At 38.8% G+C, this 12,960-nt stretch overlaps 2 protein-coding genes across 2 annotated transcripts; both read left to right on the top strand.

The window, feature by feature from the left end:
* Positions 1 to 368: 368 nt before the first annotated feature.
* Positions 369 to 7,310, top strand: LOC141797064 (sulfide:quinone oxidoreductase, mitochondrial-like). The gene is made up of 10 exons (XM_074678463.1): positions 369 to 683; positions 1,373 to 1,577; positions 1,720 to 1,890; positions 1,973 to 2,026; positions 2,113 to 2,307; positions 2,397 to 2,606; positions 2,851 to 3,034; positions 5,780 to 5,847; positions 5,944 to 6,122; positions 6,213 to 7,310. The coding sequence occupies exons 2-10, from the start codon at positions 1,380 to 1,382 to the stop codon at positions 6,268 to 6,270; spliced, it is 1,317 nt and encodes a 438-aa protein (XP_074534564.1). The 5' UTR covers positions 369 to 683; positions 1,373 to 1,379; the 3' UTR covers positions 6,271 to 7,310.
* Positions 7,311 to 8,932: 1,622 nt separating this feature from the next.
* On the top strand, positions 8,933 to 12,809 carry LOC141796811 (sulfide:quinone oxidoreductase, mitochondrial-like). Its single transcript, XM_074678082.1, has 9 exons — positions 8,933 to 9,130; positions 9,263 to 9,433; positions 9,549 to 9,602; positions 9,714 to 9,908; positions 10,005 to 10,214; positions 10,413 to 10,596; positions 12,137 to 12,204; positions 12,313 to 12,491; positions 12,752 to 12,809. Exons 1-9 carry the CDS (start codon positions 8,933 to 8,935, stop codon positions 12,807 to 12,809), a joined length of 1,317 nt encoding a protein of 438 aa, XP_074534183.1.
* The last annotated feature ends 151 nt before the right edge of the window (positions 12,810 to 12,960 follow it).

Raw genomic sequence — 12,960 nt, 5'->3', positions numbered from 1 at the left:
CAAAAGGCACCGCATTTAAAGAATGACCCTGTAGTGATCTGAATTTTCTGGAATCTCTTGTTTCTTTAAAAACCCACAGTCTCCCCACCAGGTAGTGCTGCATTCATGACAACCTGGAAAATTGGATACTATGAATCGCGGATTACTGGCTCCCCCTGTTTCACCCATAGAATGCATACAGTCTCTGACTTCACTGCTAACTAAGCCTGTAGACAACGGGAAGCAACTACGAGTTTAAGTACATTTTAGCAAACGAGCTTTACAGTTGAACCCAGGACGGCTGTGCTACATGTTGGCAGACAGGGCTTCACTCAGCACCGGTTGAGCTAAAAACTGAACCGTGAAATTGAGTTTTCTGCATCCTCTGAACACATCATGTACATTTCTGGAGAGACGTGGCTCAACGTTTCGCCAGATACGAATAAAAGTACGGTTTTATAAAGGAAACTGAACCTGGCACGTCAAAGTGACCGTTAAGGATCGTCGCTATTGATTGGTGGATTGATAAAAGGGGCGTCATAAACGTACGTGAGGTTCGTCCCCTAAAGGAGAAATAACTTTAAGTTCACATTGGGACACTGAATATACAGGTGGTGAGGCGTCAGCAGGGAACAACCTCTTCCACCGGTACACCGCAAGTCCTGTTGAGTCGTCTGCCAGGCTAGGAATCAGAGCTGTTTCACGTAAGTACAAGACATTGTATTATTTCGCAACCTCTCCTTAAACCGTGGTGAAATTGAGACGTAACGCCTTTGGAGACAATCGGTATTTTCTACGGAGGCTCTGACAGTTCATGACGCAGTATGCAGTGCAGAGGCTCGCCCAATATTAGGATATCACCAAAACCTAGATAACGAACGTATTGTGTATTGTGTTATCTGTAATTAGTTTATAATAGTCTCTGGTTTATGAACTATAAGGGCTGGGAGATAAGTGTAGCCTGTTTGTTTCAGACAGGGTCTCCCCAGGGAGATATTTATTAATAAATCTTTTGCAATCATCTATCTCTGTCCTGCCATTTCAAATATGATCCATTGCTATGCATGTTTACTCAGGTTAATTTAACCCTGATACTCCCTTGTAGTGCTGTGTGGTGGACCCACAATCCAATTTATGATCTTACTTAACCCACTACTACACAACACAACCTTATATATTCAAGTGGATACTACATTATTCAGATCCTTCTCAGAGAAGTGATCAATCTCCCTGACTTTGGTTGTTTACAGTAGTCACACTGACAACTTGTGAAACTTCCTGTTAGTCAAAATTCTCATATAAAAAGCATCAATGAGTTTGCATTTTTCATTGTTTCAGCTGCGGATGGTAAATATGCATTGTTGTGAACTAAAACGACCCCTTGTCATTACAGGCACAGAATGGCTGCACTGCAACGGTTCAAGCAATGCCACCCTGCGGGTAATGTTATCTCTCATCTTCACACAAGCAGCCGAGCCTCTGCCAAACAGCATTACAAAATGCTTGTCCTGGGAGGAGGAAGTGGAGGCATTACAATGAGTGCACGCATGAAGAGGATGTTGGGGGCAGAGAATGTTGCTGTTGTAGAGCCGAGCGAGGCAAGAATGCAAGATTTTGTGGTTATTGTCCTTTGTAGCTGTTTTTGTAAAAATGCACTTCAAAGTAAACCTCCTAAATTTGTCTCTGGTATCCTTTCAGATATACATTTTGAGTAAACCTTGTAACTTTCTGTTTGTTCAGACGCACTACTATCAGCCACTATGGACCCTGGCTGGTGCTGGTGCCAAAACTGTCAGCTCTTCAGCTCGTTCCACTGCCAGTGTTATGCCATCAGGAGTGAAGTGGGTGAAATCGAAAGTTCAGGAAATAGATCCGGACACAAACACAGTCAGAACAGATAACGGTGATGAGGTATGTCTGTTTGAAAGAGGCTTTTTAGACTATTTGATACTTTGTACACTATTGTTAACTCTTTATTTTTTACTTTTTACAGATCTCCTATGAGTATTTGATTGTAGCTCTTGGTTTACAGCTCCATTATGAGAAGGTAATGTAATGTAATACTTTATTAACACAGTTTTAATGCTTTCCATCAAGTTGCATCTGTGTAAATGTAACCTTTTTAATATGTAGATCAAAGGACTACCAGAAGGATTTAATCATCCAAAGATTGGGTCAAACTACTCGGTTGAAACTGTGGAGAAAACATGGAAAGCCCTGCAGGACTTCAAAGAAGGCAATGCTGTGTTCACTTTTCCTAACACCCCTGTGAAATGTGCTGGAGCCCCACAGAAGATCATGTACCTGTCAGATGCTTATTTCAGAAAGGTACTGAAATTCAGACATATATGGGTGTTTATTTCAATCATGAGAGCTTTAAAAACTGAAATTTGATTTTTCTCTGTTTTCTACCTAAGTCAGGAAAAAGAGCGAAGGCAAACATAATATACAACACATCGTTACCCGTGATCTTTGGGGTCAAGAAATATGCTGATGCATTGTGGGAGATTGTGAAAGAGCGTGACCTTCATGTGAACCTGAGGACCAACCTGATTGAAGTACGGGCAGACAAGCAAGAAGCTGTGTTTGAAAATCTGGACAAACCAGGCGAAACTTCAGTGATCGAGGTAACTGTGGTACTGCAGCCAAACAGTCTGTTTGTATAAGATACTGTTGTGCTTTATCATGGATCAAATACCTGTGCCATGCCCAACGTGTGACAGCATGCTTTGGAAAATGTTTTTGGACACCACTCAAGCTAAGCAATAACAGTCTGGGTCCCACATTTATAAGACTCTTTGACACAGTGACCCAGGTTTGGCTCTTTGATTTTTATCTCGCCTCCTTGTAAACTTTTTTTTTTCTTTCTAGTATGAAATGCTTCACGTCACACCACCAATGGGACCCAATTTGGTGGTTAAAAGCAGTCCACTGGCTGATGATGTTGGCTGGTTGGATGTAGACAGAGACAACCTCCAACATCGAAGGTATCCAAATGTGTTTGGGATTGGAGACTGTACCAACCTGCCCACGTCCAAAACAGCTGCTGCTGTTGGTAAGTGAATGTTATGTCATGTTTGAACATTGCATTCATGCAATACTGGAAAGTTCACTCTTCCTTTGTTCAGTTCTCAAAGTTTTATAACGTCCTAACTGCGTATTCTTTCAGCGCGTTTCGCAATGACCTACTTTTTACAGTAGAGTAATCATACACTAAATCTTGTAATGAGGGACACACCTTGCCTAATCTGTGGATTAAATGATCCTGATTTCCTGCAACTGGGCAAATCGGTGATGACACCAGGTCATAAAGTCATCTTTGTCACGCTGCTAACTCACTGTAGTCGGGATCTATTTCCATGGTGTGTTTCTTGTTTATTCTGTGTATTCATTTTATTCACCCTGAGAGTAAAGTTGTGATATGGCTGATCTGATCTAATGTTGAGATGATGCATGTGCTACATGTGATACATGCTTTATCATGTGTTGAAGTGCTCACACTTTTGTTAAGGATTTACTGAAGTTATAGCTCCGTGTAAACACATTTAAAGGTCAACTCTGTTGAGTTGTCTCTATGTTTTTGTCTGTATGCTGACTACCTGTTCAGGTATGACAAATGAGAAACTTAGAGTCGGAGCGCACTCTGCTGGACAAACTGAATGAGTACATCATTTCTCAATCACATAGTACTATTCCCCCAATTTATTTTCTTTCAAAAGTTTTTTGTTTCATGTTCAGATACCAAACACAATATTCGATGAGTGCTGATTTTAATATATCTCTAGAATGTTGCTTTTGACTAGATAATATTTACCATTTGATGGATGTGTCTGGCACAAGAAAAGACCTTTCAATTTTGTTTGTACAGTTGAAGATAAAACAGCATTTTTTACTAAATTTGAGCAGATTTTGTTTAAGAAATACAATATGCTGTTCAAAGCCTCTTTCGTATAAGCTATGCGTCTGAATTTTTGCAAAGTTACCTGTTCACACATGTTCCTCACATGGTGCAGTATTCCACCTTGAAGGGGCTTTTTGAATGTGTGCAGGATGAGTCCCTGTAGGCCGGACATCACTTTCAAACAAACGCTGCTAAAGCCACAGAGTCATTTTTTCAGCATAAGAAAAAACAAGGTAACGCTGAGGGTATCTGAGTTCATATCACTGCTTTGTGTAAACAGACGGATGAGCAGACGTCTTTGTTTATCTTGTCTTGAATATGATTCTCATTCTTTACCTCAGACGTTTTCCTTCACCTGGTTAAGTGTTTCTCTTCCAGGTTCACATTGGTAGCACTATATAAAGATAACACCCCCCCTGCTCTCATGTTACATTAATGAAGTGTGGATAAAGCCAGGTTAGGGATTTCACTACTTGATCCACAAAGCTCACTGAGTAACATCGCAAAATGTTCAGGATAGGCTACATATGTGAAGGTGGAGTGCAGGTTTTCAGGTTGCATTTGTATTTGGGTTTACATACGTATTATACCCAAAACAGTACAGATAAGTAGTAAGGAGATTTTTATTGCAAAAGTAGATACAGAAATACTTTTAGTGTATAGCTTGTGGTCTAAATCAGGAAAAAAACCTTAACAAAGAGGAGGGGTGTATGCTGAGGTTTTTGGAATGCAAAATTTACTCATTGGTATTTAGGAATATACTGGATTATTTATGATACCTGTACAGGATACTCATAGTTATCTGACTGTATATAGAGTGGACAGCATGGCTCCACCATTTACCATTGTACAGTTTTGAAGCCAAAATACCCCCGCCACAGGCGCCACCATTGAAGCAGTTGTGCAGCCAGAGTCTGTGCAGTAGACTGTGAGGGATTCTGGGAGAATCTGAGTGGAGCCGGGCGGCAAAAATAGTAATTATTTTTTTCTTTCAAGAGTCTTAACACTTCTTGACTTTACCGCCCGACATATTTTACAATCCCCGAAAAAAAATACATGAGAATGACAGCTGTCAATCATCGTTAAATGTGACGTAAAACCTTGTTTTTAATCTGGTATAACTAATGAAAACAAAACTTTTAAGGAAAAAGAGGACTTGAATATAAGGCAGCTAAATTATATCTTCAAATCACTACAACAATCAGACGTGAGAAACATTTCTACAAGGTGAATTCATTTTTTAAAGTTTGACCACAGCCCATGTGGAATGGCAGGAGAGACAGATTTTTTTTTATCTATACCGCAGCCAGCCACCAGGGGGAGCAGTTTTCATGGCGACCTCACCTGGAGCCGAGCAAGATGGAGTCCATTTTTTTCAACAGTCTATGGTTATCTCCAATAATACAGACTGAAACTGTGGTGGCCTAAGTTGTTTGTTGCAACAACAAAAAGAAACGCAAGATAACAAGATAAAGAAAAAGGGACAAAAACTGGTGAAAAAAAGGGAAACATGCAAACCTGAAGGGCAGCAGTAAAAATAGATTCTTGCAAGCTTCTAGGATCATAACTGATCAGACAAATGCTTGGCTTTTTGATTTTTGTTTGTGTGGGGTTTTTTTGTTGTCATTTTGTCCTTTTTATTGTCACATGGTCTGTTTTTGTTGTGGTGTTCCATTTTTCATGTTGTGTTCTCTTTTAGTGTTCTTTTTTATATATTTTTTTAACTTTATTTTTTAATGTTGAGTTTTGCACTTCAGGGCTACCGTAAAAAGACACTATAGTGATGTATGCAGGGCATGTGTTATAGTACCGTGTTAATTTGATCATATCCTGATTCTTCCTAATTTACAACAAAGTTATAAAAAATGGTAACCATTGTGTTTTTTTCCCCCTTTTCAGCTGCACAGTCTGCCATCCTGAACAGAACTATCAGTAGGGTACTACAAAACGAGAAGCCAGATAAGAAGGTATGAGATAAATCAATGAGAGAGGTTTTTTGTTGTTTTGGAGAGCCTATTTAAGATACTTTGGAACCACTTAATCCTTATTTTCCCTGTCTGTAGTATGATGGCTACACTTCGTGCCCACTGGTTACGAGCTATAACACGGTAATGCTGGCAGAGTTTGACTACGATGGACAACCCCTGGAAACATTCCCCATTAACCAAGCCAAAGAAAGACAGACCATGTACTACATGAAGGCTGATGTAATGCCTCACCTCTACTGGCACGGCCTTCTAAGGTATGTAGCTGTTTGCAACATGCTAATTTAATAAGAGAAACAGTACTTATGCTTTAATTTATGCTATTTATTTATTTATTTATTTTAAAGAGGCCTGTGGGGAGGACCAGGACCATACAGAACACTCCTTCACCTTGGGATGAAATAAAACTGCGCAACAATTAGCAAGTTTATTGTTACATTCCCTGAACTTAAAGGGCCGACGTAGCACATTAAAAGTGGACACACAAAGTGGCTTGTATTATATCCATCATATCCTGGTCTTCATGACTTATAACACCTGGTTTAAATATTTGTAGTAAGAGTTGACCCACATAGTGACAGATTTGAAACTCTGAGAGTTAACACTCCATCCTGCAGTTCTGTGTGTCCTAAAACCACTTTTAGCTTAACCTTTTCGCTTTTTTTGCAGCACCAACATGTTTGACAGATAGGCAAGATACATGCATTAAGAGACATGAGAGCACATAGAGAATGAGAAAAGGAAAGAGGGGTTTTGAGTGTCTCACAACTGCAAAACATGGGTCCAACTATTCGAGTGTATCTTGTACTATATTTTGAAAACTTAAGGTACCACAAGTAGAAACTATGAACTGTTCAAGAATTTGATGGTGCTGCCCACTAAAAGACTTTGAAGTGAGATGATGCATTAATGCACTTTAATAAGCCAGTTGTCTCACATATGCTAGAGCCAGGGAAGCTTCCAAAGCCAATTAAGTTAATAGTTTGTTCTAAACTACTTTTTAAAAACAATAATATTAATAATGATAATTTGGAACAACTACATGATTATATGCTTCAGCTGGTTGTTTCAAGAAAGCTCTACCCATTGAGTACATCATTTACTCTTTTTCAGAATAACCCTCTCTATATTAGTAGATGGATTTCATTTTGTTTGCAAAACATACTAGAGATCCATATTGCGTTATGATGCAAAGGCAACACAGTGTCTGTAAAATGTCATGCTATTGTATTTGGGCTACCAAACTTGTCCAGGTTTTGTGCTGAACAACACTTAGCCATTAAACTACAAAGTGCTTTTTATAGTTTATGATATGGAAATCTAGATTTGTATAATGTAATTGTTTTGTATCAGCTCTATTATCTGATTCATAAAGCTTTAATGATTGAAATCATGTATCATAATGTCATTGAAGTGAAAATGTTGAATAAAACATGAATATTCAAGGTATGTTCAACTTTTGTCACCGTTTTTGGTTTGTTTTTGCATAGTTTTTCCAACACCCATCATGAAACACTTTAAAATTTACAGTCGAAGCAGGGTATGTTAAAAAAACTGCTTTTGATTGAAGGTCTTTGGATAATAAATATGTGTAACAAGCTCAAGCTTCAGTTCAGAGTTTTTCTAAGATTCAAAATCACAATTCTGACATTTTTTTTTCAAGCTTAAGTCACAATTCAGAGTTTTTGGCATTGTGCTTTTAAGGAAGCTAAATGTTGACATGTTCCACTTTTATAAAAGTCAGAGCTAGATTCAGGCAAGACTAGGAAATATGAAAATCACTTGTTGACAGTTGCTTTCTTAAGTCCCAGTTGCCAGAAATAGAAGCTTGTGATTGGTCAATATAAAGGAGGAGGCGGGACATGAATAGGTCGTACCTTTCTATTAACAACAATGAGTGAAAGTTCATACGGGGCTAAACTACGTCCAAAGTTTGCTCGAGGAATACCAGGTGCTTCCCTCCCACCGAGAGAAACTAGCTCCGTGTGGACTCTCAGGGCCCGGTAGGAACTGACAGGAAAACATCTGTAGCACTGGTGGTAAGTGCTGCCTGTCTGTCTGTCTGTCTGTCTGTAGGCCCATGTCTTTTCTGTTTTTAAACGTTTTAGAAACTTGGACTGGAAATCACGTTCACATAATGTACCACATGTTTTCACTGGGTGACAAGTCAGGGTTGGATAAGTGCAGTGCAGCACATGGACTCTCTTACTGCTGAGTCATGCTGTTGTGCAGAATTTGACATCATTTTGTTAAAATATGCACAGTGAAAAATGTATTATTGGTATACCTGCAACGTTGAACCAAAAAGTGCATTTTTCTAGCAACAAATGTCCTTTCTTTCCTGTGTAAGAAAATTAGAACAATCCATGCTTGATTTTCAGCGATTGTCCTTTTTGAACAGAGATTTTTCCAGATTCTCTTTATATTTTAATGATATGAGGAAAGTATTTCAAAAGTTGCCAAACAATTTTCTCGCTCAGTCTCTTGAAGAGATGTGAATCTCTTTCAATCTTTACCCCTAATAGACTCAACTTGTTCATTTAACTAATCTGTTGAAATAACCTTCATTAGTTTGGAGATGCTCTCCCAAGTTTTCACTTTTGGGCATTGTGCAACTTTGTCGGTGCTTTCTTGTCCTTTTTCGGACTTTCTGAAAGATGTAGCTTGCATCAGATATGAAATGTGTATATTTTGTATAAAACAGTGGCATGTAACTGTTTTCACTTTGATGTTGTCTTTGTCTCTTTTTTTAATCAAGATAAAGTTTAAATAATTTGTAAACCATCAGTTTTTCTCCCCCTTTGACACAACATCCCAACCTTTTGGGATTTAGGTTGTCAAATCAGAACCTATCAATCACAACAAAGCTGATCCTCACTGTACTTAATCTCAATCCTCAGCTTTTTGAAAAGTAATTCTCATTCAACTGTTGTGAATTTCCTGTACTTGTTTCTCACAGGTAAATCTGCCAGGTATTATCTAGTTAGTCTGTGGCTGCTGTGGCTAAAACCAACAGCATCCAATGTTTTTCCCATGACAGTTTCTGTTATTACACCTCAGAAACAGGATGGCAGCATTACGGTGTCTGAGGCAATGCCACCCTACAGGCAGTGCTGTTTCTCATCTTCACACAAGCAGCCAGGTCTCTGCCAAACAGCATTACAAAATGCTTGTTCTAGGAGGAGGAAGCGGAGGCATCACAATGAGTGCTCGCATGAAGAGGATGGTGGGAGCCGAGAATGTTGCTGTTGTGGAGCCGAGCGAGGCAAGAATCCAGTGGTTATTAGTTGTTGTCAAGCTGTCAGTTAAGCTGTGACTGATATTTTATTTTGTCTGACTATTTTGTTTTCACGTCTGGGTGAAAGTGGTACCTTTAAACTCTTCTCCGTTTGTTCAGACTCATTACTACCAGCCACTATGGACTCTGGTTGGTGCTGGTGCCAAACCTGTAGCTTCATCAGGTCGTTCCACTGCGAGTGTTATGCCGTCAGGAGTGAAGTGGGTGAAATCAAAAGTTCAGGAAATAGATCCGGACACAAACACAGTCAGGACAGAAAATGGTGATGAGGTATTTCTATTTGGTTGAGACTTTTTTGTTGTGGAAATCAAAATGATTGTTCATTGTTTATCATATGTTAGTTTGACATGGATCGGTTTATCTAAATCTAGATTATTTTTTACAGATCTCTTATGAATATTTGATTGTGGCTCTTGGTTTACAGCTTCATTATGAGAAGGTAAGACTTAATCAAACTCTGCTTCTGATAATAAGCAGTTTTTTTTTTTATTTAGTTACACAAATTTAATTTTAGTGCATCCTAGAAATGTAACTCTGTTTTTGTATTCAGGTTAAAGGACTACCAGAAGGACTGGATCATCCAAAGATTGGATCAAATTACTCAATCAAAACTGTGGAAAAAACATGGAAAGCCTTGCAGAACTTCAAAGAAGGCAATGCTGTGTTCACTTTTCCTAATACTCCCATAAAATGTCCTGGAGCTCCACAGAAGATCATGTACCTGTCAGATGCTTATTTCAGAAAGGTACTGAAATTCAGAATATAACAAGTATGGGAAACATTCAAGTTAATCATGAGAGCTTTAAAACCGAAGTTTGATTTTTCTATGTTTCTCCCTTAGTCAGGAAAAAGAGCGAAGGCAAACATAATATACAACACATCGTTACCTGTGCTCTTTGGGGTCAAGAAATATGCTGATGCATTGTGGGAGATAGTGAAAGAGCGTGACCTTCATGTGAACCTGAGGACCAACCTGATTGAAGTACGGGCAGACAAGCAAGAAGCTGTGTTTGAAAATCTGGACAAACCAGGTGACACTTCAGTGATCGAGGTAACTGCAGCTGAGCAGCTCTTTAACAAAGAGTGTAGTATTCACAGCTTATGTAATGGATTTAATGCGTTCTTGGAAATTATGCCATCTTGTGTTTGTACTTGCATGTAGCAATCAAACCCAAAAGACATTATTTGTCCAGTTATGCCGGATTGGGACCAAACAATGACTCATCAAACTCACTGTTTGTCTGTCTAGTATGAAATGCTTCATGTCACGCCACCAATGGGACCCAATTTGGTGGTTAAAGGAAGTCCCCTGGCTGATGAAGCTGGCTGGTTAGACGTCAACAAAGAAAACCTCCAACATAAAAGGTATCCAAATGTGTTTGGGATTGGAGACTGCACCAATCTTCCCACAGCCAGAACAGCTGCTGCTGTTGGTAAGTGCACATTGTGTCATCGGTTTGAACATTATAATAATTAAATACTGCATTAAACATTATTATTCCAATACTGTAACTTTAACTGCTTGGTCTTTTTGGAATCTAAAAGCATACAAAGTACATTGTTAGAGCAGACTTTCAGCCTTTATTTTGAAGATTAATTGTGGTTGAATTCAACAGGTCAGTACTTTGGACTTGACACAAACACATATTGGAAAGGTTAACCCTTTGTTCCCAGAGTACTCTCTGCATTCATGCCACTTCCTGTCTTCCTGTTGGTTCATTGATTAGAAATCTTGTGAAACTTGGCATCATTGATGATGGCATGCACTTATCACCGCTTTAAAAAACAAACAATGCATAATGACATCAACTGACTGTACAGTCAGTGTAATTATGTGAGGTAATTACAGGTTGTCTGGCTGTAACTTTATAAATAGACAGTCATGATGTTCATGGTCTCACGCAACACAATTTATGCACATTCATCACTAGACAATTCAAGACCCCAAAACCAGAAATAACCTTGAGATTTATCAAAACTAATTTAAACAGTGAGTTCTTTAGGTTACAGTTTTCAGCTGTGATTAGCTTGAGCAAATAAACTCCAAAGTCCAGGTGCTGGGACTGCAGTGCCTGTCTCACTTAGGTGTAATGATTAGACCCTGAGGAATCAAGGAGAGGCACATACTACGTTCTTAGACAGTGGGAGGGAACGTATAGATAGGGCAGAAGTAGAACTCATAAATAATGGTGCAACACCACCTCTCAAAGCTTCACAAGTAGCCAGTCGGTAACACTTTGAAATCTCTTCAATAGATCAAAGCAAAAGATTTCTAATAAAGAAAAACCAGAATATGTGAAATGTGAATGTTTTCCAGCTTGAACTTACATCCAGGCAGCTGGCTTCTTTACAAACTCGTGCTGAGAGAGGTTGGTTATGCTGTTACCAGAAAGAATTGTTGTATTATAACTGTCAAGTCATGATGCACAATAATTTCTACAGATATGTCCTTTTGTTCTTTGGTAAAGAGCAGCCCTGCTATCCTTGAAATGCACCAGAGATTATTAAAGAATGAACCACCTACTTTTCTGCTCAATGTTTATGCTTTTTGTCTGATGTTAATTCATCCAGTTGATTTCATGAAAGCAGTTCAGTTGGTTAGTGATATTATGATAAGTGTCTGAGTACAGACCAGTGGAATTGTGTTGATGAACTATGCCCAATTGTTATGCTCCAGAGAATGCTGCACAGTAAAGGGCCTGAAAGACCCCACAGTAGACTACTATAAAAACTGACCTGGTTTTATCATACCATCAATATATGGACTGTCTTTTAGAAGGCCTCAACCCTTCAGAGCTGCATTACTAAGATATAGAAAAGTACCAGTATTTATTTTATTTTGCGCTGTAAAATTTGCATCATCATCTGCAGGTTAATGTTTTGAGTTAGTATCTGTAATTGACTTTTGACACAGAATTGCTCCTCTAAAATTTGAAAAGACTTGAAAACTTCCTGTTTATTTTCCTTTGTCAGCTGCACAGTCTGCCATCCTGAACAGAACCATCAGCAAAGTACTGAAAAATGAAAAACCTGACAAGACTGTAAGTGTGTTACCGTTAAAATAGGAAAAATGTTTTAACTTTGAAGTGTCAATTTTAGAATGAATTGCAAGTACATCTTAAAATAGTAAGTCATTTCTTTGTTGACAGTATAATGGCTACACCTCATGTCCGCTGGTGACGAGCTACAGCACAGTGATTCTGGCAGAGTTTGACTACAATGTTCAACCACTGGAAACATTTCCCATCAATCAAGCCAAAGAGAGGCGCGTTATGTACCACCTGAAGGCTGATTTGATGCCTCCCCTCTACTGGCATGGCCTTCTCAGGTATGTCAGTGCAACCCCAGTTCCAAAAAAAAGTTGGGATGCTGTGTAAAATGTGATAGATTTTCATGGTTTGCTAATCATTTACACCCCATGTCGGTTTAAAAGAGTTAAAAGAAAAAGATACCGAAAGCATATCAAGTGTTGAAACTAAAAGAGAAACTTTTCCAAAGAACTCTTTATTAGTTTTCACTTTAGAAGCGTAGCCTATTGTGGGATTGCATACTATTATTAATTGATGTTTCTTATTTTTCATACTACAGGGGATTCTGGGGTGGACCTGCTCCATACAGGAAACTCCTTCATCTTGGGATGAAATGAAACTGCACTACCTCTTTGCATTGTTATATCAACATTCCCTAAACTCCAGGGAAATAAATAGCACAGTACAGCCACCAGTCTTCCAGGGGACTAGCTCAAACATTATCATTATTGTGGTGATTTTTCAAATCTTTTGATGAATTTTACTGAT

Source organism: Halichoeres trimaculatus, unplaced genomic scaffold (assembly GCF_033239565.1).
Source record: "Halichoeres trimaculatus isolate MK-OKI-2021-1 unplaced genomic scaffold, fHalTri1.1 fHalTri1_scaffold_10, whole genome shotgun sequence".
NCBI classification, from domain to species: Eukaryota; Metazoa; Chordata; class Actinopteri; order Labriformes; family Labridae; genus Halichoeres; species Halichoeres trimaculatus.
This window is presented reverse-complemented; position numbering and strand designations above follow the sequence as displayed.

Excerpts from the sequence above, each read along its gene's own strand:
- LOC141797064 (XM_074678463.1), top strand. The coding sequence starts at position 1,380 with ATGGCTGCACTGCAACGGTTCAAGCAATGCCACCCTGCGGGTAATGTT. Across the intron at positions 1,578-1,719 it reads CTGTTGTAGAGCCGAGCGAG|ACGCACTACTATCAGCCACT; the intron begins GCAAGAATGCAA and ends CTGTTTGTTCAG. Across the intron at positions 2,027-2,112 it reads TACAGCTCCATTATGAGAAG|ATCAAAGGACTACCAGAAGG; the intron begins GTAATGTAATGT and ends TTTAATATGTAG.
- LOC141796811 (XM_074678082.1), top strand. The coding sequence starts at position 8,933 with ATGGCAGCATTACGGTGTCTGAGGCAATGCCACCCTACAGGCAGTGCT. Across the intron at positions 10,215-10,412 it reads GTGACACTTCAGTGATCGAG|TATGAAATGCTTCATGTCAC; the intron begins GTAACTGCAGCT and ends TTGTCTGTCTAG. Across the intron at positions 12,205-12,312 it reads ATGAAAAACCTGACAAGACT|TATAATGGCTACACCTCATG; the intron begins GTAAGTGTGTTA and ends CTTTGTTGACAG.